We start from the raw sequence: 23614 nt of genomic DNA on the forward strand, positions 1-23614 counted from the left end.
TGAATGTTATTGGCACTATGAGAGTGTTGATTGAACTTGTAGGATACAATTTAATCTTATGAATTATACATTTTTTTGCTATTAGATCAAAATTTAATTTAATCTTTGATGAGTTTTATATTTTTAATTTGATATTCAATCTAACTGAAATTATTAAATAATAATAATAATTACTTAATTATTTTAATGTGAAATAATATAATTTATTATTTTAAAAGTCATTATAAAAAATCTAATAAAAAAGTGTTTCGAAATTACGCATTTTATCAAACGAAAAATAAAATTATAACTTACGATTTAACTGACAATTAAGAGTTGTTCAGTTGGATTGATCTTAGCAAAAAAATAAACATAAACCTAATCTAACCAAAAGTTTTTTTTATTGAGTTAATGATTAATTTATCTATATATAATTTAATTCCAACTCTATACATTCTTAATTAACAAAAACTAGATTAATGTGACCATGATAAGATCATATTAAATTAAATTAAATTTATTTTAACTAGTTGAATATTTTTTAAATGACTTTTCATAGAGCATATCAATATTAGCATAAAGTAAAATATTTCAATTGCAAAATCGAATTAAGCTTAATATTCTACACCATTACTAACTTGCATAATAACCATAACCATTCTCATCTTGCACAGTGATAACTTCAAAAGTAAAATAAAAATTTCTTGATAATTGTTTAATAATAATGTAGAATATTTTTATATTGATGGTCTACACCTATTAAATTAGAAAACTATTCATTAGTATTTTACTATGCATAAAATAATAAGAAAATAAATGTAAAATATATAAAGTTAAAATTATAATTTTTTTTAATAGAACACATGTATTATTATTATTATTATTATTATTATTACGTTTGCATCTAAATTGATAACCGAAATAGAACAGAAACCCTAACGAGAAAAATTGTGTGCAGAAAAACCATGGCGGGTGAAGAGGGAGGTGGGAAGAAGAGGGTGGTGACGGAATCGCTGGGATGGCTAACGGAATCGTCGATAATGCCGAAGAAGCACCGAGCCATAGAGGGCGTTGGCGCCTCCTCAATCGTTGAATTGAAGGCCGAACTCTACAAGTCTCAGGAAGATTCCAGAAAGTCACGAGAATTGTCAGGTCCTGATGTGGAGTATCAACGCGCCAAGAACATAATCGCTCCCAAAGACCTCTTATCTGTCAAAAACCGTGGCGTCGATGCACGCGCTCACAAGTATCGTATCATTGCATTACTCTCTCATTGTTTTCTGTTCTTATTTATTCAGTGATTTGATGATTATTTAAAAATTATGGTGATTTTGGTGTCAGGGACAAGCTGGAGTTGAAAGCAGTGCGTGATGGCACGGCGAGCTATGCTGCGCTGGAGAGGAAGGCTGAGCTGTATGAGAAGTTGGTGAAGGGAGAGTTGTCCGACGAAGAGGATCAAGAGAAGTATTGTGTGGACTTTTTTCGTAAGGGCACTGAGCATGATGAGTTGCCACCGCCGCCGCCGCCGCCACCGGGCTGCAATGTGTTGCTAGAAAATGATGATGGTGCTGTTAAGGATGATGATAGTGATGCTTCGTTGCAGTTTAACTTGAAGCCTGTTGGGCCTGGGCGAACGGTTGGAGCTTTTGACACTGCTGATTATAAACGCAATATTAGGTATGGGGTTTGTTTTTCTGTTACATTATGTGATTGAATGTCTATGTTCTTGATTAGGGGTTTGTTTGGACAAATTTCTTTATAAGCACTTCTTCTGTCTGAGCAAAACAAGAAAAAAAAGGAAATGAGCTTCTCTGTCAGCTACAAATTACAATTACTTTATATTCACAAGTTAAAAATAATAATTTTGTGAAGCTATATGAGAGAACTTTTACAATAAGCTAGTTTTAAGTTATGAACATTTCATTATTTTCTTATTTTTCTCTCTTAGAAGTGAACATGGAAAAACTTGTTCAAACGGACGCCAGATAGTTTGGACGGATTCCATGTGAAGCGCTTTAGATGATAATTACCGTTAGAATTAGGGCGTGAAAGTGAAACTGTATTCACCAGGTTCTTAATTCTCTCCTGTAAGTTACTTGGAGAAGTATTCAGTGTACAAGGGATGTGTTTTGGATTGTGTCTCAATGAATTTTCACGTTTGATTTGATACCCTAGCCCAATGGAAGATTTATATATTAGCTTCCAGTTTTCATGTTTTAGATCCCTATTGTATGGTTCTAATTCTTAACCAAACACCCTATTTATTGGTAGGCAATGGATTTGCCTTACGGAGTTTCTTTTTCATGAATTCTCACTCCCATCAAAACTAGAATAAGAAAACTATGGCAGTATTATAAGAAGGGTTTTAAAGCAGAGCAGCACCTGCCCCTTACAGGGGCTGCTGTAGGGGAGTGGTTTAGTGTTGTGGCTCAGCAGATCAAATAATGGTCCGATAGCAGGTGTAGTGGCACCATCTTTTGATGCAGAAGAGCCCTCTGAACATAGACTATTAGGACCTTCTGGGGAGCTACTATGGAGATTTCAATTTCCAAAAATGAGTTTTTAGATGTAAAGGATGAGGATGATTTGGATTTAGAAGATAATAGTTGGTCATTGGTATTTACTTGTATGTTTTGTTCAAGATGCATATGGCTTTATTTTGTCCATGATGTAGTGGCGCATCCATGATATAGCCTCCAAAAACCCAGTTTAACCCTGGAACACCATTGTTTGTTCTTTTTTCGGGGTAAAATATTCTACAAAAAAGTTATCTTTGATTTGACTCTTGTTCCATCACACTCAATAAGACTTTTTTAGCCATGTGTTCTGTTCTGTTCTTCATATCGACTTTGCAAACTTTGATCTAGTTTGTCATATTCTTCTTTTATTAATTTCACCGCCATCGTTTATTCTTAGTACTTTTGTTCTTCTTCTTGCTCCTATATTGATGGTGATTATGTGTGCAAACTGACTTATTATTTATCATGAATTTCTTGAAATTTGGGTATTTTTTTTGTTTTTTTAGTATTTATATAGTGTATATACTATTAGTTTGTATTATAACATTTAAAGTCGTGCATTGTTAGAGTTGGCCACTACGTGCTGCTATCCGAGATTGATAACCAAACTAAACTTTTGTGCTGAAATTGTAGACTGTTCCAGAGTTATATTTTGTTTTTGCTAGCTTGGGCTGGGTGAGTTGTAGACTGGCCATGGCCCATGTTCACTTATTGGATTAAACTACATTGAAGAGAGAATATTAGAAATTTGTAATAATTATGATGTAGTGTTATAATATATTAAGGTTAGTAGTAGTGCATGTAAGTATCAATTCTTCCCAGCTTGAGCCTGTTGAATAAATAGAGTACAAAGATGACCCCGTTTGGTCCGTTTGAGATAGACATGGGGCCTACAAATGAATAAGGTTCTATAAATTTTATTTTTGATTTAAAATTTTGAGGGCAAGGTAGGCTTCTGCTATGTTTTAATATTTTCATGATTTTTCTTGGTTAATTATCTCACTAAAATGGCGAGTTTTTGGTTAATCCTAATACTTCAGTTGATCTTGATTTGTAGGGAAGTTCATGAAGAAGTTAATCGAGCTAGAGAGAAGGCTTCTGAAATTAAACTTCGGAGGCAGGAGCAGGTGGCTGCTCATCGTGAGAAACTTAAACAAGCCTATCTTCGAAAGAAGCTGGAACAACTGAAAGCCTCATCTGTTATATCTGGATCTGAAAGTAAACAAACATGATGAATGCACCAATATAACTTACGAAGGCTAATGTTGGTGAAACCAGGACTTCATTATGAAAAAGGTAGGAAGAGTTGCAAGCTGACCAAAATGCTCATCACTGTTCATTAAAGCTGCAGCATTGGTAAATTGGACTGCATGCAATGTAAAACTGCCTCAAAAGATGAAGGAAAAAGAAAAAGAAATGAATAGAAACATAATTTTTTCTGATGTAAATGATGTAATTGGACCATAGTTGCACCTTTTTAACCTTGAGAAGAAACAACCCTAGTCAATTAGTTATTCAGAACTGAGCTAAAATATCAATCTGATAACTGATACGAGAGCTGCAGCAATTACATATGTATATCATATATCGAACCGTATGCAATTGTAAAAAGAATGAAAACAAGCTGGTGAAGGGGATGAAAACATTATTTCACTTATTTGATCCGCTGCATACAAAGAAACATAAAAATAAATAAATAAAAAATATATCTCTTAATTTATATCTTTGAATTAAGATTTGAAATAAAATTTCATGGATTTTGCTTAATATAATCATATGTAACTAAAAAATATTATAGACAATTATATTTTGAATTAAAAAAATATAAATAACTTTAAATAAATAACAATATTTTATATTTAATTACAATATTTTAAATGGAAGAAATTTTCAAGATGACAACAGAAAAAGAGAAAAAGAAGAGACTGAACAATTCTAAGGCAGAAATAGTGAGTGCATATAAATATATGAGGACTATGTTATGGAAAACTCTTAAGAAGAAGCAATGACAAAGTTGTAAACAATTGATATAAATGCTCCCGTTTATATAAAGTAAAATCTAGGTTAATTACAAGTGTCATCCAAATACAACAACCTAAAAACGCCACAAATTTTCTGCTATGTTTATCACAAGGGAAAAAGAAATATTTCAAACTGCAGGAGTTTCATAGCCTTCTTACTGATGAAAAAATTGAATTGAAATCCATGAACAGAAAACCCTTTGAGTGATCTAATCCCTGTTAAAGGCCAGCTTTCAAAAGAAATTTCAATGCCACCAAAATATTATTGTCATTGAGGTGCTCAAGATTCCATTGTATCTTTGAAGGACCATACATCTATTGGCATCAAAACACCAAAAATGATGCCAACAATATATACTATAAACATACATCAAGTTAGGTAGTAGTTATCATTCACTATGAAAAAATGAAGCAAAACTACCCAAGTGATTGATTCTTTCATGTCAATTTAAAACAACTACCAACTGCTTCTTCAAGAGGATGGTGGCAGATGAATTAGCACTCGGACTTGTATTTAAACAACAGATCAATCAAAGATTGTCTCCTGAGGCTCATTCAAACTTTTCTCATCAGATATCATCATCTGTTTTTCTTGCTCCAAATAGTGTATTTTATCGTTCATATTTGCTTTTCTGTATGCTTCAATCATGACAGAGTATGTTGTTTCATCTGGTTGACATTCTTTTTCTTTCATACGATTGAAAAATCTTTCCATTTCAATCAAAGAATCCTCCTTGGCACAGGCAGATATAACTGCATTGTACAATGAAGTATTCATATGTATCTGAAGCTTCTTAGCCAAAACAACACTACTCATTACTTTATAGAAGATTCCTGCCTTGGCATAGCCATTGATAAGGCAGCAGATAGTCTTGGTATCTGCTTTCAAACCCTCAGCAGCCATTTGATCAAATGCACGTTCCATGTTTGCAGCATCACCTGCATCTGCAAACGCCTCAATCACGAAGTTGTAAGTTGGGGTTGTCCATGGACATTTTTCCTTGTGCATACACTGCATCACTGATGACATTTTCTCATACATTCTATTTTTACTATAAGCTCCCATTAAAATGTTGAAAGTGCTCCTTTGTGGCTGTATCCCAAAACTACAAAATTTCTCATACCATTTCTCCATCATCTCGATCTGACCCTCATCACGAAAGATGCCGATGACCGCGTTCATTGTCCAAACATCAGGCTTGCAGGTAGTGCTCTCCAGCATACTTGACACTATTTTCTCCATCTCATCAAACCTCCCGGCCTTACCTAAACCACTCAGGAGGAGGTTCTGGGTGAGAGTGGTTGGCATGATAGATCTTTCTACCATTTTATCATACACCAACTCAACCATTTCAAACTTCAAAGCATCCACAAGAGCTTTCATCAAGGTACTGTAAGTTAAAATATCAGGCTGGCAATCGGGGATGTTCATCATCTCATCAAGAATCGACAATGCCTCATCAACCAAATTATTTCGACAATAAGCTATAATTAAGGCCGTGTAAAGTTCAGTACTTTGGCAACCATCTTCATGTATAGAGTTAAAAAGCTCATTGGCACGATGGGGTTGGCCAGATTTTCCAAGCAACACAATGAGTTTCATGTAAGTATCTTGTCTGGGTTGGTAATAGGGTTGGCCTCTAAGCATGTCAAATAACTGTGCATTAAAAATACTAATTGAGATTTGAGTATTAAACTCATGAGAAAAGAAGATAATCTTACGTAAGATGCTCTTATGCACTCGAAGAATTACTTCTAACTGTCCAAACTCGATCTAAATTTTATTATGAGAAAATAAACTTAAGTATTGCAATTGTAAAATCACTGTGTAAGACAAATTTTGCAGATTTTTATACCAACTACCTTCAAAATTCAATAACATCTGCTATAGCCTATAGTGCAAACTCTTCATTAAAACCTCTCATTTTTATGTGACTATGTCCTTTTCACATGACATTATGTCTGTTTGTTTAAACTTTGTTAAGAAAAAAGTACATTTTTAAATAAAATAATCACTTATTAGTAATGCTTACATGTTTGGATAGACTTATTTAAATAAGCAGTAGAAGATAGAAGAAAGTTGAAAAAACATGGAGTGTTGTTTTATGACAATTTTGGGACAAAAAAGTACCCAGACATTTGGTGATGGCAGTTTATCCTTCTATAGGGTTACCCTCCTCCTCTTCCCTTACTAATTTGTTTTTAATTAAACCAATGTTTTTGAATCATGTAAACAAACACATATCAGTTTCTTCTGATACAATAGTCACTTAAAAATGAATTATTTTATCACTTTCTTTGTTGATTTATCACATCAGCACTTCTCTCTCTATGTGTATAGGAACAAAGGCTATCCATGGATCATTTTTGAACTTTCAAAACTAGTATTAAAGGTAGTAGTGGCATACTAATGTAGCAACCCAATTAAATCAACATAAACCAAAAGACCCTCAATTAATTAGACATAAGAGTATAAAAATCCAAGTATTCATCAACAATCATAGTTTTCAGCCTAAAAAGAAAAAAGATGAAGTTTTTGAAACAGAAGGGGGTGATGACTGACCTCAAGGGCAATAACCCAGTCCTTCTTATGAATGTGATAGTTCAAGACTTCAGGGAGAGTGTGTACCCAGAACTTATCACTCTTCCTTTTCTCCTTCTTTTTCTTCTTCTTCTTCTTGATGGGTGTCTCCTCCATACCCTCAAAGAACAGTGTTTGGGAAAATTCCTTATCTTTTGGGTTTCTGGTTTTGGTTTTTGGAGCTGGTTTTCTGGTAGAATAGCCAGAGACACTGGTTTTTGATGCAGCAGGAACCGAGAAGCGGGTGACCCGAAAAAACGGATCTTGGGTTGTGGGAAATTTGGAATGGGGAATGGGAGAAGGAATAATGGAAGAAGAAAGACAAAGGGACATTGAAACCATGGAAAGGAAACATACACAGATAACTTTGTTTCTCTGAACTTTGAACTTTTGTGTGTTTGTTTTTGTATTTCATTGTTGTCATATTAATTTTTATAGTGTTGGTCCATTTACATGTAGAATACACTAAATAATTTATAATTTGTTTTCGTAAATTAGTTTTAGTTTTTTATATTTTGACAACAAAATATTAAATAAAAATAGCGATTCTTTTAATTAAATGTTCCACTAATAACACAAGGATGTTTGTGTAATATTATTATCTTAATGCACTCATTAAAATTTATCATCAATGACTTTGAAAACTCATTTCACAAAAGCTCCCTCAAAACATTTTTTTAATACTCTCTTTCTGAAAAATAATTATTTAATTTCATATGCCATTTTAGAAGTTCAAAATTATATTTATTATTTTGTTATTTTTATACCTATTTTCTAATTCATACACGTATTATTCTGTTAGATGGAGACAAAAATGAGGAAAATAGAAAAGTGTACAACTATTTTATTATAATTAAAAAATTATTATATTTATTGATTTCTAAAAAAAAAACTTTAATAAAAATGAATAGAGGAGGAATATTTAGTTTTTGCATGTTGGAAATATAAACTAAACTTAGGGTCATTACAACACCATGCACGGTAAACCTGTAATTAATATGAAAATAATTAATATAGGACTATTTTTATACACTGTATTAGATAAAATTCACAATTCATTTAAAAAGTTATAAAACTAAAAAAAGACACATAAAAAAAATAGAATAACATACCAATTACGATTATTGAAGTGAATAGCACTCGACTATATAATGAAAGCATGGGTTATATAGAAAATAGTACACACTAATATAAAGATAGAATTAATCAGGAATTACTATGATAAAGTTAATCCATACTTAATAAGTTGGAATGTAGTAATAAAGTAAATAATGTTAAAATTTATTATTATCAGTTTTAATTAAAATCGACATAATAAATATTTATTTTTTTGAGTAAGATTTTAACTGATATAAAAAATGTTATAAAAAGTTGATCATGTGTTGCATAACTCAAGGATATGCTTCAATTTTGGATCCCTGGGAATAAAAACTCTGAACATTGGTGCAACCGATGAAGCATAACCCCTGATAAATCTATAGTAACCAGTTATGCCAAAAAAAAACTTCTAAACTGCTTCAGATTAAGAGGAATAGGCCAATTTAAAACTGCTTCTACTTTCACTTGATCCATAGCAACTCCAGTACCTGAAACTATATGACCAAGATTGTTGTAGACCAAAAGAACACTTAGATAGAAATAGCTTGTTCTATTTTAGAATCTGTAACACTACCTCCAAATGATACAAATGTGAAGACCAAGATGGACTATAGACTAATATGTCATCAAAAGACACAAGTACAAAACTTTCTTCAAGTCCTTGAAAAACTTGGTTCATTAGACTCTCGAAAGTAGCAGGGGGGCATTAGTGAGCCAAAAAAGCATCACAAGCAATTAATAATGACTTTGATGAGTTCTAAAAACAGTTTTATGTTTATCCCAGGGTAAAGAATGATATCCTGACCTTATATCCAACTTAGGGAAATATTTGGCTCCGAATCATTAAGAAACTCATCAATAGTTGGGATAGGGAACTATCTTTTATAGTAGTAGCATTTAAAGCCATAATCAGTATAATCTCCAAATACCATATTTCTTCTTAACCAAGATGATAAGAGAGGAAACGGGCTTGTGCTAGGAACTATAAGTTCTTCCTTCAACATATCTGACACCATAATTTCAATTTACTGTTTTTTATTATGAGGGTATCTATAAGGCCTTACCTTCACAGGTCCACTTTCAGGCAACAAGGAAACAGTATGATTATGTGAACTAGGAGGAGGAAAGTCAGATGGAATATCAAAAACAACTTTGTAAGTACGTAGCAAAACTGCAATGTCAGTAGGAATGCCAAACCACTGATCTGCAGGGCAATCATGATGTTGAACATGTAAGGTAAAAACTTCATAAATGGGAGAAGTGTGGTGCATTCTGCTCAAATGATGAAACTGGGCAGGACTAGGCAGCTTTGGTTTCTCTCCGTATAAAGTAACAAAGTGATCCTCTAATTGGAACTTAACAGTCAAGGCATTATAGTCTGAGATATGTGGTCCCAAAGTGGAAAGCCAAGTTGCACCAAGCACTAAGTCAGCACCTGCAACTGGTAACAAGTATACCAACAAAGTTAATGAATGTGCTTGAACCTTTACTTCCAAATCTTGAACTAGTCCTTCCGCAACCAGGGCATTCCTATTACTCACTAACACTAAATTAGGAATAGGGGCAATCAGAAGTTTCAAACAATGAGAAATTGAAGGTTGTAAGCAGTTGTCAGAACTTCCATTTCTAACAATATTTGAACCATCATACCATTGATAGACCCTTGAAATCTCATTGTTCCCACTCCTGAGGATCCATCAAGAGCATTATATGACAAATGATGTTCTTGGTCAGAGGGTAATTCTGTAGTATCCGATGCATTAGGGGGATCCAATTCTTGAGCCTGATAATCTTCCTCTTCCAGTTCTAACCACAAGTACTGCTTGTTTGGACATCTATGACTTGGAGAGAATTTCTCATCACAAGTATAGCACAATCCCTTATCTCTCTGCAATTGCATCTCAGTTGGTGTCATCTTTCGAACATTACTCATCTTGGTTGGGTGGAAAAGTATGTTGTGGTGGAGTAGGTAGTAAAAGTGGAAGGCTAGTGGTTTTTAATGTTTGGTTCATGGTCAGGTTATTGGAAAAACTGGTTGGTTTACTGAAATGGCTGGTAGTGTTTGGTTTGGATCTTGTGGCATATTTCTCTTTATACAGTTTGGCAAGAGAAAATGATCCCTTCATTATGTTTTCAACTCTAACATGCAGGAACAGGAACATCACTTTATTTTATCAGTTTTATCAGTCTTAATAAAACTCTTCCATCCATTACTCAGTCTCTGAATTGAGTAGTCAAGCTCTCTCCAAGCACCACTTTACTTTACTATATTGTATTTTCTTGCCATACCTCTTGCGTACAAAACTAGTGATACCATATTGTATTTTTGTACAATTTTGATATAATCATTTGAACGCAAGAGATTGAAATTACAATCTCTCATTGTAAGTCAATTAGCTCTAGTAGAAAGGACTAATTCTGCACAACTTGACGTACCAAAGTTTGAATTTTCATTAAAAGAATTTGTCAACATTTAATGGTATCTCAAGTAAGATTACCTCCAAAAGAAAATATTAAAAGAGAGAAAGAAATCAAATTCAAAGTAATCAAGAGAAAGAAAGATATTAATGGCACCAAAATTCAATCTAAAGTTGCCTGCAAGTTACATGATTCTCTGGTTACAAGTAAACTAAATCTAGTTGCTTATATAATTGTCATAAATAAATCAAGATAATATTAAAGGGTACTCACCTGTAGTAAAACTTGTATAATTATTGATTGATACAAATACCCTCCTAAATGCCCGCGAACTGACCCTATTATCTTTGCATATACATGAACTAATAACACCATCTACCTAACATTAGATAGCACAGTGAACATTTTGTGCTGAACATCTGAAGTGAAGGTAAACCTTCCCTACATATTTTGATGACAGCAACTACCACAGATGTATATACCCAGAACTAATACTTTCACACTTCAAAAAAAAAAAAAGTCCAGGCCTACAGCAAAGAATATCTGATATACAACATTACATGGACCCATATTCCAATGATTCCCAACTGAATGGCTGGAATACATAATAGACTTTGGGTGAGCTTTTGAAGAGCAAAGCCACGCAAACACACACAGCTGCAATGGCAACCATTGACAGCATTGCTGGCCTATAAACCAGTGCAGTTTTCACACCACCATACGCCAACTTGTGCTGGCATAGCCCACAATGTCGCAGCATTGCTGTTGTTTCAATCTTCTCAGTTTGCAAACTTGAAACTTTTGATGATTTATGTCCATCTGATTGCTTCTGCTTTATGTTACTATCTACAAGAGTGCCTGGGATATTAAGCACATGTTCACTTTTGCATGTGTTGCTTATTTTCCTCTGGACAAGTTGAATGTAGGAGTAGTGGCCTCGCAGGGATGCATGGTCATAAGGGGTCAAACCTGTAGTGTCCTGAGCACTTTTCCATGCCTCAATTCCCACCTGAACATGGAAAACAAAGGAGTTAAATATTTTTTACTACACCCTGCCACATGTAATTCAATTAAGAATAGCCAGTTAACTAAATCCTGCACAGGAACTAGCTAAAGAAGGTGAAAAGTGGGGAACAGGAAGAATGCTTTAAGTATTATCAGAAATAAAGGAGCGTTTGGAAGAGCTTGGATCGTATATGAGCATATCACATCTTAAGCTCTAAAAAGGCATTTGAAAGCTCGTAAAAGTGGCTTATGAGCCTTGTAAAAATTTCAATAAATTTCATAGTGAAACTTAAAAAATAAACTCATCTGATATACTCATTTAAAAATTGCTTTTGTTTACCCAAATGTTCCATAATTACTAATAGTTTAACTGTAATCTCCATACACATCTCCCATCCGTTGCATTGGAGATCCCATATTAATTACTGATATGGCCAAATAGTATATATGAATGAGGCTGATCCTTATACCAGGAGTCGGCCCTTATCCAATGAGGGTGATCCTTAAGATAGTACCACAGTCTATCCTAGAGATAGTTGGCCGAACCACTTGTTATGAGATTCTTATCGGATCATCCAAAAATGTCTAATTAAACACAACTTACGTGCAAGATATCTAGTCTTGGTATATAGGAATTGTTGGAAATCTCACATTCACTAGTGATACGATCAAAATAGTGTATATAAATGAGGGGCAGTCCTCATCATATGAGCTAACTTTTGTCATCTTAAGCAGACCCAAACCCAAATTCTAAAACCTGGAGTTTGTAATAGTTAAAAAAGTAACTGAAGACGTATGATGCATACAGAGAAGAAAGGAATTACCAGTCCTGGATCATCAGTTAATGCATCCAATACATTATCCGAACCATGTATACTTGCTGCAACATGAAGGGGAGTCAACCCAGCCGGCCCAACTGAATCAGGTCTGAATATGAATCTGTTAGGGGACTTGCTGACTTGCTGCTCTTTACTGTTTCCACCATCTGAAGCATTAACTGGCACAAATTTTAACAGTAGTTCCACCATAGGCCTGCAATTTCTTTTTACCGCTTTGTGCAGAAGATCCATCTCTAACAATGCTAACTCAACTGAGGTATGCTCTCCTATATCAACAGTGTCCTCAAAGATAATGTTCAAGAGCTTTTTCATCACAGCACACCAGTCATGGTCCATAGAGAAGCCAACAAGCCACATGAACCGATTGAAATGGAAGCAATCTTGTACAGGTGCCACAGGACCTAGCCGAACTTTCATACGGTTTCTGTGAAGGAGCCAACCCATTTCCTGTATGAAATACAATGCTTGAGTCTTTTCTTCCATTCGTTTAGTTTTCATTTGGATGTCATCAGCAGTCTCAGCTGTCTCAATGACATTCTCCAGCTTACATATCTCTGAACAAATTTCTTGCTCTGCAACTATGAATGGAAAGGAACAGCTGCTAAGACCATTATCTTCCACCTGAGTCAAGATTATCTATCATATCAGATATGAAAATATAGCTTTAAAAGCAAGAGAAAGTGAAATCCTATTTGTGCAGAATATCTTTTATCTGAATCTAACACTTGACAATTCTCCGCTTCAACAGCAGAAACTATCTAAATGCATTTTTGCATGGATAGGTTACTTGGCTCCATTCAGCCTTTTCTTAAACCATTTGAAAATCTGTTGGTTTCAGGAATAAAGTATCACTTACATAACTAGTTTCGCCAAGGGAAAAGCCACATAATTACATAATAAATCAATGTCTCAAGACAGGAAAAAGGAGAATGGGTGATGTCAACCTATGACTCAGTCTCATTTATTGAATGGTTTTCAATTGTTCATAAAATCTAAAACTATGGAGGACCTTCAAAGTTTATTAAAGCTAAAGTCACCAAGTGGCAGTCATCATCTAATTCTAAGCTAAGCTACAAAAGTTCACATTGAAAAAATAAAAAATTACTTCATAAATTTTGCTGAAGAGAAGGCCAGTGCAAAAAGAATATTTTTTTCTATGAGTACAAGTACACCACCTCAATAAACCCTCTTCCAGCCACATTTGGTATACAACAAGAGAAGCTCAGATGCTGAAGCTCATGACGTCCAATGGCAGCATCAGCATCAACCAAATCATAACAACTTTCTTGTACCAGATACTTCCCTTCAAGTGCACAGAGCAACCTGAAATCAAGAGAAATGGATTAGCTTCAGGTCCAATTGCAGCAAACAAAATCCAGACCACAGATTTCCCTTCCTTCACAAATCTATCTATATTGGATTTATGTAACTAACAAAAGCAATCATTTATAAGATGTTACTTAGAAGAATAAACAAGTCAAATAAATTGTGGAATAAAATCATACATTATTCAGATAGGAAATGATGTTCGAGTATTATTATATTATAAAAATTAATTAGGGGAAATGATTAGAAAAAATCATTTCAATTACAGACGTGATTTTAAATATCAACAACTAACTATGCCAAAAAGACAAAAATATTTATTTGATATTTAGATAAGATCTAATTAACCTAATCTAGTCTATACACACTTTTTTTATACTGTAAATTTGGAGCATGATTTAAAATGCATTAAGTACAAACTCTCAGATACTATTAATTACTTAAAAAATAAGTATTAAGACAAAAGTATTTTATTTTAACGAAAGAATACATTTATTTAAGTATGTATGTATCTTCCTTTTCTTGTAATATCTTCTTCAAAAATTATCAAAAAATATAATTTCACATCTTTTATATTTTAGTTATTTTTAATTTAATTTGACCATACAACTGACAAGTGATATACTAGTAAGGAAAAACTATACCCTAGACATTTAAGTAGTGTATCTCTCTCATCCAACTTTGAAACAATGTCAGGGCCTGGAAAAGTATTGCATAGAAGTCGTACTTCTCTGAAAATCCTATCTTATCATATTGCCCTAAGTCTAAGGCAAATGATGTATCTACAACGAGCAACAAAAACATTATATATTTTGTTTTTTCCTAACTTCTTCGGATGACTTAGTATGCCCTGCAGTATAATAACTGAAATAAGCACACTGTTATCAATGGCAGATGGTGGAATATGGTAGAGGTAAAAATTCCACTATATAAACACACCAGTGCAGCCTATAGCACTACCATAATAGGCCTCCCTCAACAAACTGTCTATGGCGGTTGGTGAAAATTCCACCATGTCATTCTGGCACAGCCACACCATTTAACAACATTACCTAAGTCTCAACTGAACAGATTTGAATCATCAGGCATATAGAGATTTACCTGGTGTTGGACAGCAAAAGGTTGAATCCTTTCACAATAAATTGAACACAAGAACTTGAAGAAACAGCAAGTGGTTTAACACAAAAAATCTGACAATTCTGTGGACTTTTGAATCGCAATGGTACATCTATGACCACCTGACCTGCAGGAGAGATTTATGACATAAAATAGATTGTTGTTACCTAAGTAAGATGAGATAAAATCCTAATGATAATTGATATACAATCACATGAGAAGAATGAACACAACACAGTGAGAGAACAAACCATTATACAGAAAAGCTACTGAGTGCTGCACTCTTGTATATATCCATCCTGTTCTCCAAAAAGAATCATTCGGCGTAGCAAGTTTTCTCAAGCTGGATCCTAGATTATAGCATAGCTGCATTATGAAATAGTAACATATAAACATTTAGACATTCTATGACTGTTCCCATGATTCCAGTAGGCAACTAATATATCATATTATATCAAATTATACCTCTTCCCAAGCGGAATTTTCTAGACGGAGATATACAGTTAATATGATACAGCCAGGCCTTATATAGCTCTCTATCTCAGTGGGACTATGGGATAACCAGTTAAGGATCTGACATTCAAAGAAAAACATAAATCAAACATATAAAAAAACAGTTCGGTGAAATTGTTTATACCAATTTTAAGGCAAAGATAAAGTACCTGTGATCGGAGAGCATGGGGGAAATCATTTGGAGCCTTGCCAAATAGTTTGAAAACAATTCGATCTGTGCGACTCTGCAAACAGAAAATATAAATAAAATGCCAACAAATACAATCTTGACAGCCACAAGAAAACAAAGTTTATACTTGAGGTGGAGGAGGAACACTCTATCTCTAAGTAGACTATGACTTAAATGAACATTGAACTGAATGCATTACTTTATCAATCAATAAGAAATGAATCAATCATAACATCTATTATACACAAGTTTGACAAATATATAACTTCAAAAAGTTTACATCAGATAACCAATTCCATGGATTTGCAATAGCTGAGAAATCTATTAGTTGATAAACAAATGGAAACAAAAAAAAACTAAAATGAATCATAAGGTCGTTTCCCAAATAAACTAATATAGCCATCCAAGCACACATTATAGTCTACATGATAAATTAACTTACCTTACCTCTTCTTTGATACAGAAGAAATAGGAAGATTATCACTTTATAGAGTAATAAGGAAATGAATTTCAATCACTAAAATAATATACCTGAGCTTCTCCACTAGAACTAGATGGTGACTGTGTAGAGGTTGAATCTGAGTTTCTACTCGTCTGTGGTGGACTTGACTTGAGAGAATCACATTGAACCCATAAAGGATGATCAAGGGACCCGTTCCCTGAAGGCAACGGAGGACGAGAATTTCTCGTGTTCTCAACATAATCCTGTACATCATCATACGCACTATTCAGGTCAATATTACTTAATCCAATTCTTCCAACCGTAGGCTCTGCTGAGACTGAATGGGGTGGAAGACTATCCTGTGACAGAAGTACATTTGATGGCTGTGGTAATGAAGGATATTTTGAACTTCCTACCCCATCACTGCCCGAAGCTATAAATCTTTTAGTCATACCATTAGCAGGAGTCATCTCACATTGTACCATAGACTCTGGAGGGTCCTGACTGATTAGACCATTATCCATCTTGGTAGAAGTATCAAAAGGTCTGGACGTTTCAGGACCACTAGAATTTGTGTTGGGAACATTATGTGCAGTTCCAGAAGTTCCAGCTTTAACCAAATCTTGAGATCCCTCCAATAAAGACACTATATTTCTCCCATTAATTGTACCAGCCACACTTGCCAGGTTCCTCAGCAGATGAGATAGAACATCCTGGCTTGTCATATTATCTGAGCCATTTGCTGCAATTATATCGAGTCAAATAAGTATACCAATAATGAAATCCAGCATAGCATAGATAATTAGAATAGGCTCAAAAGAAAAGTTTATCTTTCAAAGAAATATTTCAGCAGAAACACACTCCCTAGAAGGCTAAAACTTCCAACTTTTTAGTGATCCAGTATTCATGTGCCCATGGGAAACCATAACAAAAATGAAATGATAATGACAGCACACTGAATCATTATTCTAATGATCAATCCAGGCAGAGTAACTTTCATTCCCAAATTATTTTCCCATCCTTTTGGCAATGAAAAATCTATAACAGAGAAAAGGAGTCAAGCTAAATTGTTCAAGAAAACCACCTATATTTCAGGTAGAGTTTTTTGGGTGAAGAAAACCTACAGCATCATTAGAAAAAAAGAACTCTTGAAATCATCATGGCAACTAAGCAAGTTCTTCATTTAAATAACCCATGTTAGCATCATTAAATTGTCACTACAATCAGGTCACACATTATATTATATTCATAACACAAGATAACACATCCCAAATCATCCCCATTATCATTGTCAATTCAGCACTAAATTGCCGTCAAGACTTTACTATTACACCTTCAATTCATGAATGTTAGGAGTCTAAACTCACTAGTTACAGTAATGCTCGATTACTACTACGTTGTTAATTAACAGTTATGGTGCCACCATAACACTATAACATGGCCCTTTTGAATCACTTTGCCATTTGCTATCCATTATTTTCTGTTGTATGGCGTTATTGTCAACCATGGCACCCAGCATGCAGCAGCATCCATGACAGAACTTCCCCCTATTTCCTTTTATTTTCGATTTTAAACAACACTTTTAAGGTATTACTACTACCAAAAGTTTTAACGGTTAACCCCCCCACAGACAAACACCAATTTCAATGTGTATTTCTCTCTCATCAATCTCATGAAAGTGTAAAACCTAGGATTTCACTTGTCCACTCTTGTGAACCTTCTAAGCCACGGCCAACCATAACTGTAGCCACCACCCGAGCTCTGGCAAGCTTTTCCTGTGAACAAATCCGGCAAACCATAACAGGTTTTTTTCTTTGTTTTTGTTTTTTTGTTCTTCCTACCATTTCTTTTTCTTCTTTCTCTTCTTTTTCATTTTTCAGATATTCTTCATCTCTTTTTCCCTTTTCTTTGTTTTCTCTCTTTGTTCTTGTTCTTCATCAGTTGAATATTTCTGGGCTCTATTTTTTCAAAATTTAAAATTTAGTTGTCTTATAGAATTAGAGAATTTTTAGTTGTTTTTAAAATTTCATAATCATGTTATGTTCTATGCTATTTTTGTATTAAAACAAAAATGTTGTTCCCAATTCTTTTTCACTTTTAGACAATGTCAGGCACCCAAAATCAAGTTCTATGTTCTTCTGAATTTCTTTTAATTTATATATACATATATATATATATATATAATCAGATATTAATATTTTTAAAGATATTATTTGATTGTGTTAGAGATATGATTTGATAGGGAAATATGCTCTTAAATATTTCCGATTATTAGATATTGTTTGTGTTCCTTAGTACTGTAGTTTGTATCTCTTCATCATAAATAAGAATACTCATGTATACAACACATGGAGCTGGTTTCTTCTCAACATGGTACCGAAGCGGTATATCCTGCATGACCTATTTTGTCACTAATCCTTTCAACATATATATTGCAACCATAGGCCGTCATCTGCTATTGATAACCTAATTATTACTAAATACAGAGATTCAAGCTCAGAAAGCCAATGCTGGAAAAAAATAATCAAATCATATCAAACAATAGAAGGAACTTTATAAATACCAAGAATTATGTTAAATTTTTCTGATTTTTTGTACATATACACTACTTTTATATTCTAGTTAGCAAAATTAGAAAAACAATCAATGAGACAACCGATCTAAAGGACCCCATTGGTGCTTAAAATTAAAGCAGGGCCAGTTCTAAATTTCATTTTTGTTATGCATTTCAGTTTCAGAATTAGACCTAATTCTGAATGATGATTTCTAGGGAATAAATCAACTCTTAACCTAAACAGCAACTTTATTTCCAAGAAAAAAGAATAAAAAAAATGCAATCTACATCACACATATGTCGTATAACACCTCCAGCCACCTAACTTCAATACTTCAACAACCATCACCTGAACAGCCACCATTTATTGCCACCACTACTTGGATACCTGCACAGCTGCTATCCAATCTGCTTCACCATATTATTAATTAATTAAAAATTGAGTTTACTATGTAATTCATATATCAAACAAGAAAACTAGAGCTGAGCTCAGACTATAATTTATTGTGCTTTGGCACAATAGCAAGGTTACTACCAAGTCACTTGGTGGGCATGGCTTCCAGTAACCAAAATGACCTTGCCACTGATGAGAGTAAGGCCGCATACATTTGACCTCTCCCAAACCCCAAATAGTGCCTAACGTACTCAATTCATTGTTCAATAAAAATTATAATTCCAAGCATCAATAGTAATTTTATTGTTCAAATGAATCCTAAGGCATTTACCATTGATTTGCAATGAGATTTAAATAAACATAAAAAATTATGTCAATAGGGTGGACTTTGCCTTTTATGACGATTACATGGACTAACCAAAGTTGCCATTAGGTACATAAAATGGTGCACATGAGATTATCTCTACCCAAGCAAAGGAATGCCCTTTAACTTCTATTGTTAAGAACAAGTCATTCTACTCTTCATCTCAGAGAAAATATCACCCAAACAAATGCAAAGGAGAAGTTTCCACATATATATCTTGAAAAATAATCCTAGGATAGGAATTAAGTGTGAACTTCTGTGGTGCCAAAGGACATTAAAATTTCAGTTGTGATCATAAGCCTCTTAAAATCACATAGGATAGGATAGGACACCTTGCAATATTTCAAGAGAATTATCCACCCAAAAGCGCAAGAAGGTTAGTTGTTTTGACTTTCAATTCCCATCAAACTTGGAAGTTCAAAATTGTAAGCTATATACAAAGGTGCCATTTCTTGAAGATAATAATTAGTTATTTCATTTTACCTCTTCAAAAAATTTATTTATGGTACAATATTTTCGGCATTAAAGCATAAATCACAAGTTCAAAGATATCAATTAATGCCTGCCAGCAAGGTATCATCTGCAGAAGCTTCCACCTTTTTTAGAAAAATTATGATGATCACACTTTGTCCCATGCAGAGGATACACAGACCAAACAATACAATAAGCAGCCAAAATACATAAATTGTGGTCGAGAAGAATGCCAAGTAGATAAATTTCTAAACATACACAAACTCACAATGCATATTGGACAGTATCCTTAGCAGACTCATTAACAGATAGCTACTGCCCTTTTCTTCATTTACAGAGCCGTCATTAACTACACTAGCATCAGGATGCGTTTTTCTCCTTCTCTTATTGTGGCCTGCAAGACGCCTTCGACAACTTCTCTTCCCTTCATCAAATTCTTGAAGAACATGAAACCTGCCATAGTTTTAACAAATTGTACTAACTGGGGTGCTAAAGAAAAGGTTCAGGAAACTACAAAATGCAAATAGAGCAGGTTTCAAATAATCAACCGCAAGTGATAGGAGGGCTAATAGAGTTAAAAACATTACCCCACACAAACCCCAAATAATTATCTTTCTCTTTAGAATATGTTCCAAAAAGTTAGTGTGATGAACAAACGATAATATGAAAGGAGCTCCCCCATAAACTATCATTTCATAACCTAACTGACCTGCTACACTGTTGACAGAATCTCTGCATAACATTTCCAACTAGTGCCTTGCTTGCCTTAGAATGCATATCACAAACTTTGTGGCGGCGGTGATAATCCTTCGCACTACTAAGATCAGCCCTACAATCTTCCACCTGACAAACAGCCCGGTTCAAAGTACTCCCAGTTATCTTTGTCTTCTTTCCACTTTTTTCCTCCCCTTCTATGATAGGGTATACTTGGACCCCAAGGTTCAAATTAAGAGAACCAGCTCCATCATTCATCTCCACCCCTCCTTCATCAGCAACACCTCTCCTCCTCTTCTCCAATTCTCTCCTTCCTTCCGCAAGGTTAACATCATCATGAGCAGAAGACAAATTGTTAGAAGCACCACCAATTGCAAGAATTTCAGGATCAGCAGGAAACGGCTGGCGACTCCTACAATCTGATGGCACTGAATTCAGTTGCGTAGCAGTGAAAAGATCCCCATCCCACTTCCAATCATTCAAATCCCACTCCAAACTTCTCTTCCCAACACTCTTCATCTCTGGCACCACAGGTCCATACAAATACTGATTTTTACCCTCTAATTGAGCCTCCATGAATCCAAACACCCCAGGAAAAAAAATCAACAAAATCCCAAACACCCAGATTCCAAGTCCACCAGAACACAACACCCAATTGCAGAAATTACAGCATAACCACAACGACTTTAAACCCTTCCTCCAAAAACACTAACTTTAACCACCTAGAAACACCAAAAAAAGGAACAACAAACCCCAAAAGCAAACCCAAGTCACATGGATCCAACAACAGCTACATACCCAAAACCAGCAAAGATGCCAGAATCAACCCTTAAACCATGGGAAGTAACCCATAATTGAAAAATCGAAACTTGCAGCATGATTTCACGTGGACCAATAGCTCAATGTCAAAGGATTTGAAGGTTGGGAGAAGTTTGCATCAAAAGTGAAGAAAAATTGAAAGGGAGAGAAAAGAAGCAAAATGGGAAGTGGAGAGAGATGGGGAGAAAGAAGAATATAGGAGGTGGCCACAGAAAGCATGCGTCAAACAGAGGGAAATTAGGAAAAGGTTAGGAAGGAATGTGATGAAAATGCTGTTTCTGTGCTCAGACAGTGCCGCTTTCTCTCTCTTAATTTGTGTGTGATGCCATGGTAAAGGAATCTTAGAGGTTATAAATTCACTTTTTCTCTGGTAAAACTGAAATCAAAAAATGGTCAAAAGTACGAAACAAATTGTACAGACACTGTCTGGGGATGGTAACTACTGACTACTAGTCATGTTCATACGTTGCCACCATGTTTTTCCACCATCTTCATACTACTCATGTTTTCCATTTCAACATGGAAACTAAAATAATGAATTTTTTAGAGAAATAAATGGTTTGAAATTAGAGGAAGATAGTTAAAAGTTAAGGAAAATTTTGAAGGAAAAATTAATGAAAATTTGTCTGTCATGGAATAAGTACGAAATAAGTGTCGTGATCTATAAAAAAAATTAATTGATAAAAAGGAAGATTAGAATTTTGATATAGTTATTAAAATTAATTGAAAATAAAATTTGATTAACTATTTATGTATGTGGGGGATATAACTCACTTTTTTGCCGTTTTCTTGAAAGTAGCATATTCAAAGAAATTAAAGAAAATTTACTTACCATTCATAATTAATTGTTATCAAAGAAAAATGATTTACGGGGTTCACAGTTAATTGTTATCAAAGAGGTTACTTATCATTTTCCTTTAATTGTTTTTTAATTATTATTGTGGTTTTCTAGAACCAGTAGTTTCCTTTAAGCAATGTAACACACAACAAATAACAACATACATTTGTTTCTCTCTCCTTTCATTTACTCTTTATTTCTTTTCATTTCTTGGGTGTAAGTGTTTAACCCTTATAGAGAGAATTTGTTTTGAGACTATTTATCTATTAGTCTAAGAGGGATTCATTGTACTCCCAGTACCATTTGTAAGTGTTTGACTCTCTCACCGGTGATCTTTTTGCCTCTATTTAAAGGGGTTTTTTACCTAAAAAAATTATGGTATCATTCTTATTTTTCTTGTTACTTTAATTTCTCATAATCTTTGATTGAAATTATCACGTTTCCACACACGATATCCCCACAGTATGGAAGTTATTGAGGTTAAAACGTCATTTTCATTACGTTACGGTTGAAGAATTCAATTGAAAAAAATATTGCCATTGTGGATAGATACAATTATTGTTGAAAATGGATTTTGATAAAATTAAATAATATTTAAATATTAATAATTGAAATAGATTTAATAAAAAATTATGAGTGTAGTTAAATTTAATAAAATATATTAAAATTGTTATCAACATTCAACGCCTAATTATTATTAATAATTGAATATATCAATGTAAAATGCAATATAATGGAAAAAATAGTAGAATTATAATAATAAGAATTAAAAAAACAATAATTATATGATCACAATTATCCTTGAAAGAGTTCTGAAAGTCATTAAATCTTTGTTGCAATTGGTTAATTCTTTTATGAACCTATCAAAACCTCTATTCGTATTGATGGTCAAATTATTTAATCCTGGCTGCAAGTCCTGAATATCACCCCAAATTTGTGAATATATTTGAGTATCATGAGAAATTTGGGGTTGAGATGCTATATCTTCAACATGGTCATCGAGTATTGGTGGGTCTTGTTCATTGTCATGGTGATCTCTATCATGTTGCCAGACACTGTTCACTTGAAAGGTATTATACTTGTTCAAGGTTTTTGTTCAGAAATAATGTGATCACCCTAGTTTCACAATTGCATCGATGGATAAGTCCACGTCGTACTGAGTCATGATTTGTGTAATGAAAATGTCGTTAGAAAGAGGTATGTTATTGTCTCAACATTTCATCATTTTCCATGATGCAATGAGGTCAATTAATCAATATATTATTTTTCATGTCTCAATATAAAAATGTCTTCATCCAATACTTGAGAAAAATTGTTGGCTCGCAGACTCAAGATGCGCACAAAAGTGTAATGCAATAGTCTATTATTAATATTCAAATTACATATATTCCTGACATTTCGACTGTCCATCTTTGGTCTGATCATGGATGTTGA

General features: G+C 34.0%; 3 protein-coding genes across 3 annotated transcripts; 1 reads left to right on the plus strand and 2 right to left on the minus strand.

The window, feature by feature from the left end:
- Positions 1–884: 884 nt before the first annotated feature.
- Positions 885–4030, plus strand: LOC137820695 (uncharacterized protein At4g18257-like). The gene is made up of 3 exons (XM_068624886.1): positions 885–1225; positions 1321–1656; positions 3556–4030. Exons 1-3 carry the CDS (start codon positions 945–947, stop codon positions 3728–3730), a joined length of 792 nt encoding a protein of 263 aa, XP_068480987.1. The 5' UTR covers positions 885–944; the 3' UTR covers positions 3731–4030.
- A 720-nt stretch (positions 4031–4750) lies between these two features.
- On the minus strand, positions 4751–7511 carry LOC137820694 (pentatricopeptide repeat-containing protein At3g06430, chloroplastic-like). The gene is made up of 2 exons (XM_068624885.1): positions 7083–7511; positions 4751–6176 (listed from the first exon to the last, which is right to left on the minus strand). The coding sequence occupies exons 1-2, from the start codon at positions 7440–7442 to the stop codon at positions 5046–5048; spliced, it is 1491 nt and encodes a 496-aa protein (XP_068480986.1). The 5' UTR covers positions 7443–7511; the 3' UTR covers positions 4751–5045.
- A 3381-nt stretch (positions 7512–10892) lies between these two features.
- On the minus strand, positions 10893–21863 carry LOC137820176 (squamosa promoter-binding-like protein 1). The gene is made up of 10 exons (XM_068624083.1): positions 20519–21863; positions 20078–20262; positions 16116–16768; positions 15565–15639; positions 15368–15475; positions 15154–15268; positions 14888–15029; positions 13636–13783; positions 12446–13081; positions 10893–11625 (listed from the first exon to the last, which is right to left on the minus strand). The coding sequence occupies exons 1-10, from the start codon at positions 21097–21099 to the stop codon at positions 11173–11175; spliced, it is 3096 nt and encodes a 1031-aa protein (XP_068480184.1). The 5' UTR covers positions 21100–21863; the 3' UTR covers positions 10893–11172.
- Positions 21864–23614: the final 1751 nt, after the last annotated feature.

This window comes from Phaseolus vulgaris, chromosome 9, assembly GCF_000499845.2.
Source record: "Phaseolus vulgaris cultivar G19833 chromosome 9, P. vulgaris v2.0, whole genome shotgun sequence".
Classification (NCBI taxonomy): Eukaryota; Viridiplantae; Streptophyta; class Magnoliopsida; order Fabales; family Fabaceae; genus Phaseolus; species Phaseolus vulgaris.

Excerpts from the sequence above, each read along its gene's own strand:
- LOC137820176 (XM_068624083.1), bottom strand. The coding sequence starts at position 21,099 with ATGGAGGCTCAATTAGAGGGTAAAAATCAGTATTTGTATGGACCTGTG. Across the intron at positions 13,784-14,887 it reads CTTTTGCTGTCCAACACCAG|GTTGCTCTGTGCACTTGAAG; the intron begins GTAAATCTCTAT and ends TCTTGATTTCAG. Across the intron at positions 11,626-12,445 it reads TAACTGATGATCCAGGACTG|GTGGGAATTGAGGCATGGAA; the intron begins GTAATTCCTTTC and ends TTCCATGTTCAG.
- LOC137820695 (XM_068624886.1), top strand. The coding sequence starts at position 945 with ATGGCGGGTGAAGAGGGAGGTGGGAAGAAGAGGGTGGTGACGGAATCG. Across the intron at positions 1,226-1,320 it reads GTCGATGCACGCGCTCACAA|GGACAAGCTGGAGTTGAAAG; the intron begins GTATCGTATCAT and ends TTTTGGTGTCAG. Across the intron at positions 1,657-3,555 it reads GATTATAAACGCAATATTAG|GGAAGTTCATGAAGAAGTTA; the intron begins GTATGGGGTTTG and ends CTTGATTTGTAG.
- LOC137820694 (XM_068624885.1), bottom strand. The coding sequence starts at position 7,442 with ATGGTTTCAATGTCCCTTTGTCTTTCTTCTTCCATTATTCCTTCTCCC. Across the intron at positions 6,177-7,082 it reads ACTGGGTTATTGCCCTTGAG|TTATTTGACATGCTTAGAGG; the intron begins GTCAGTCATCAC and ends TTTAATGCACAG.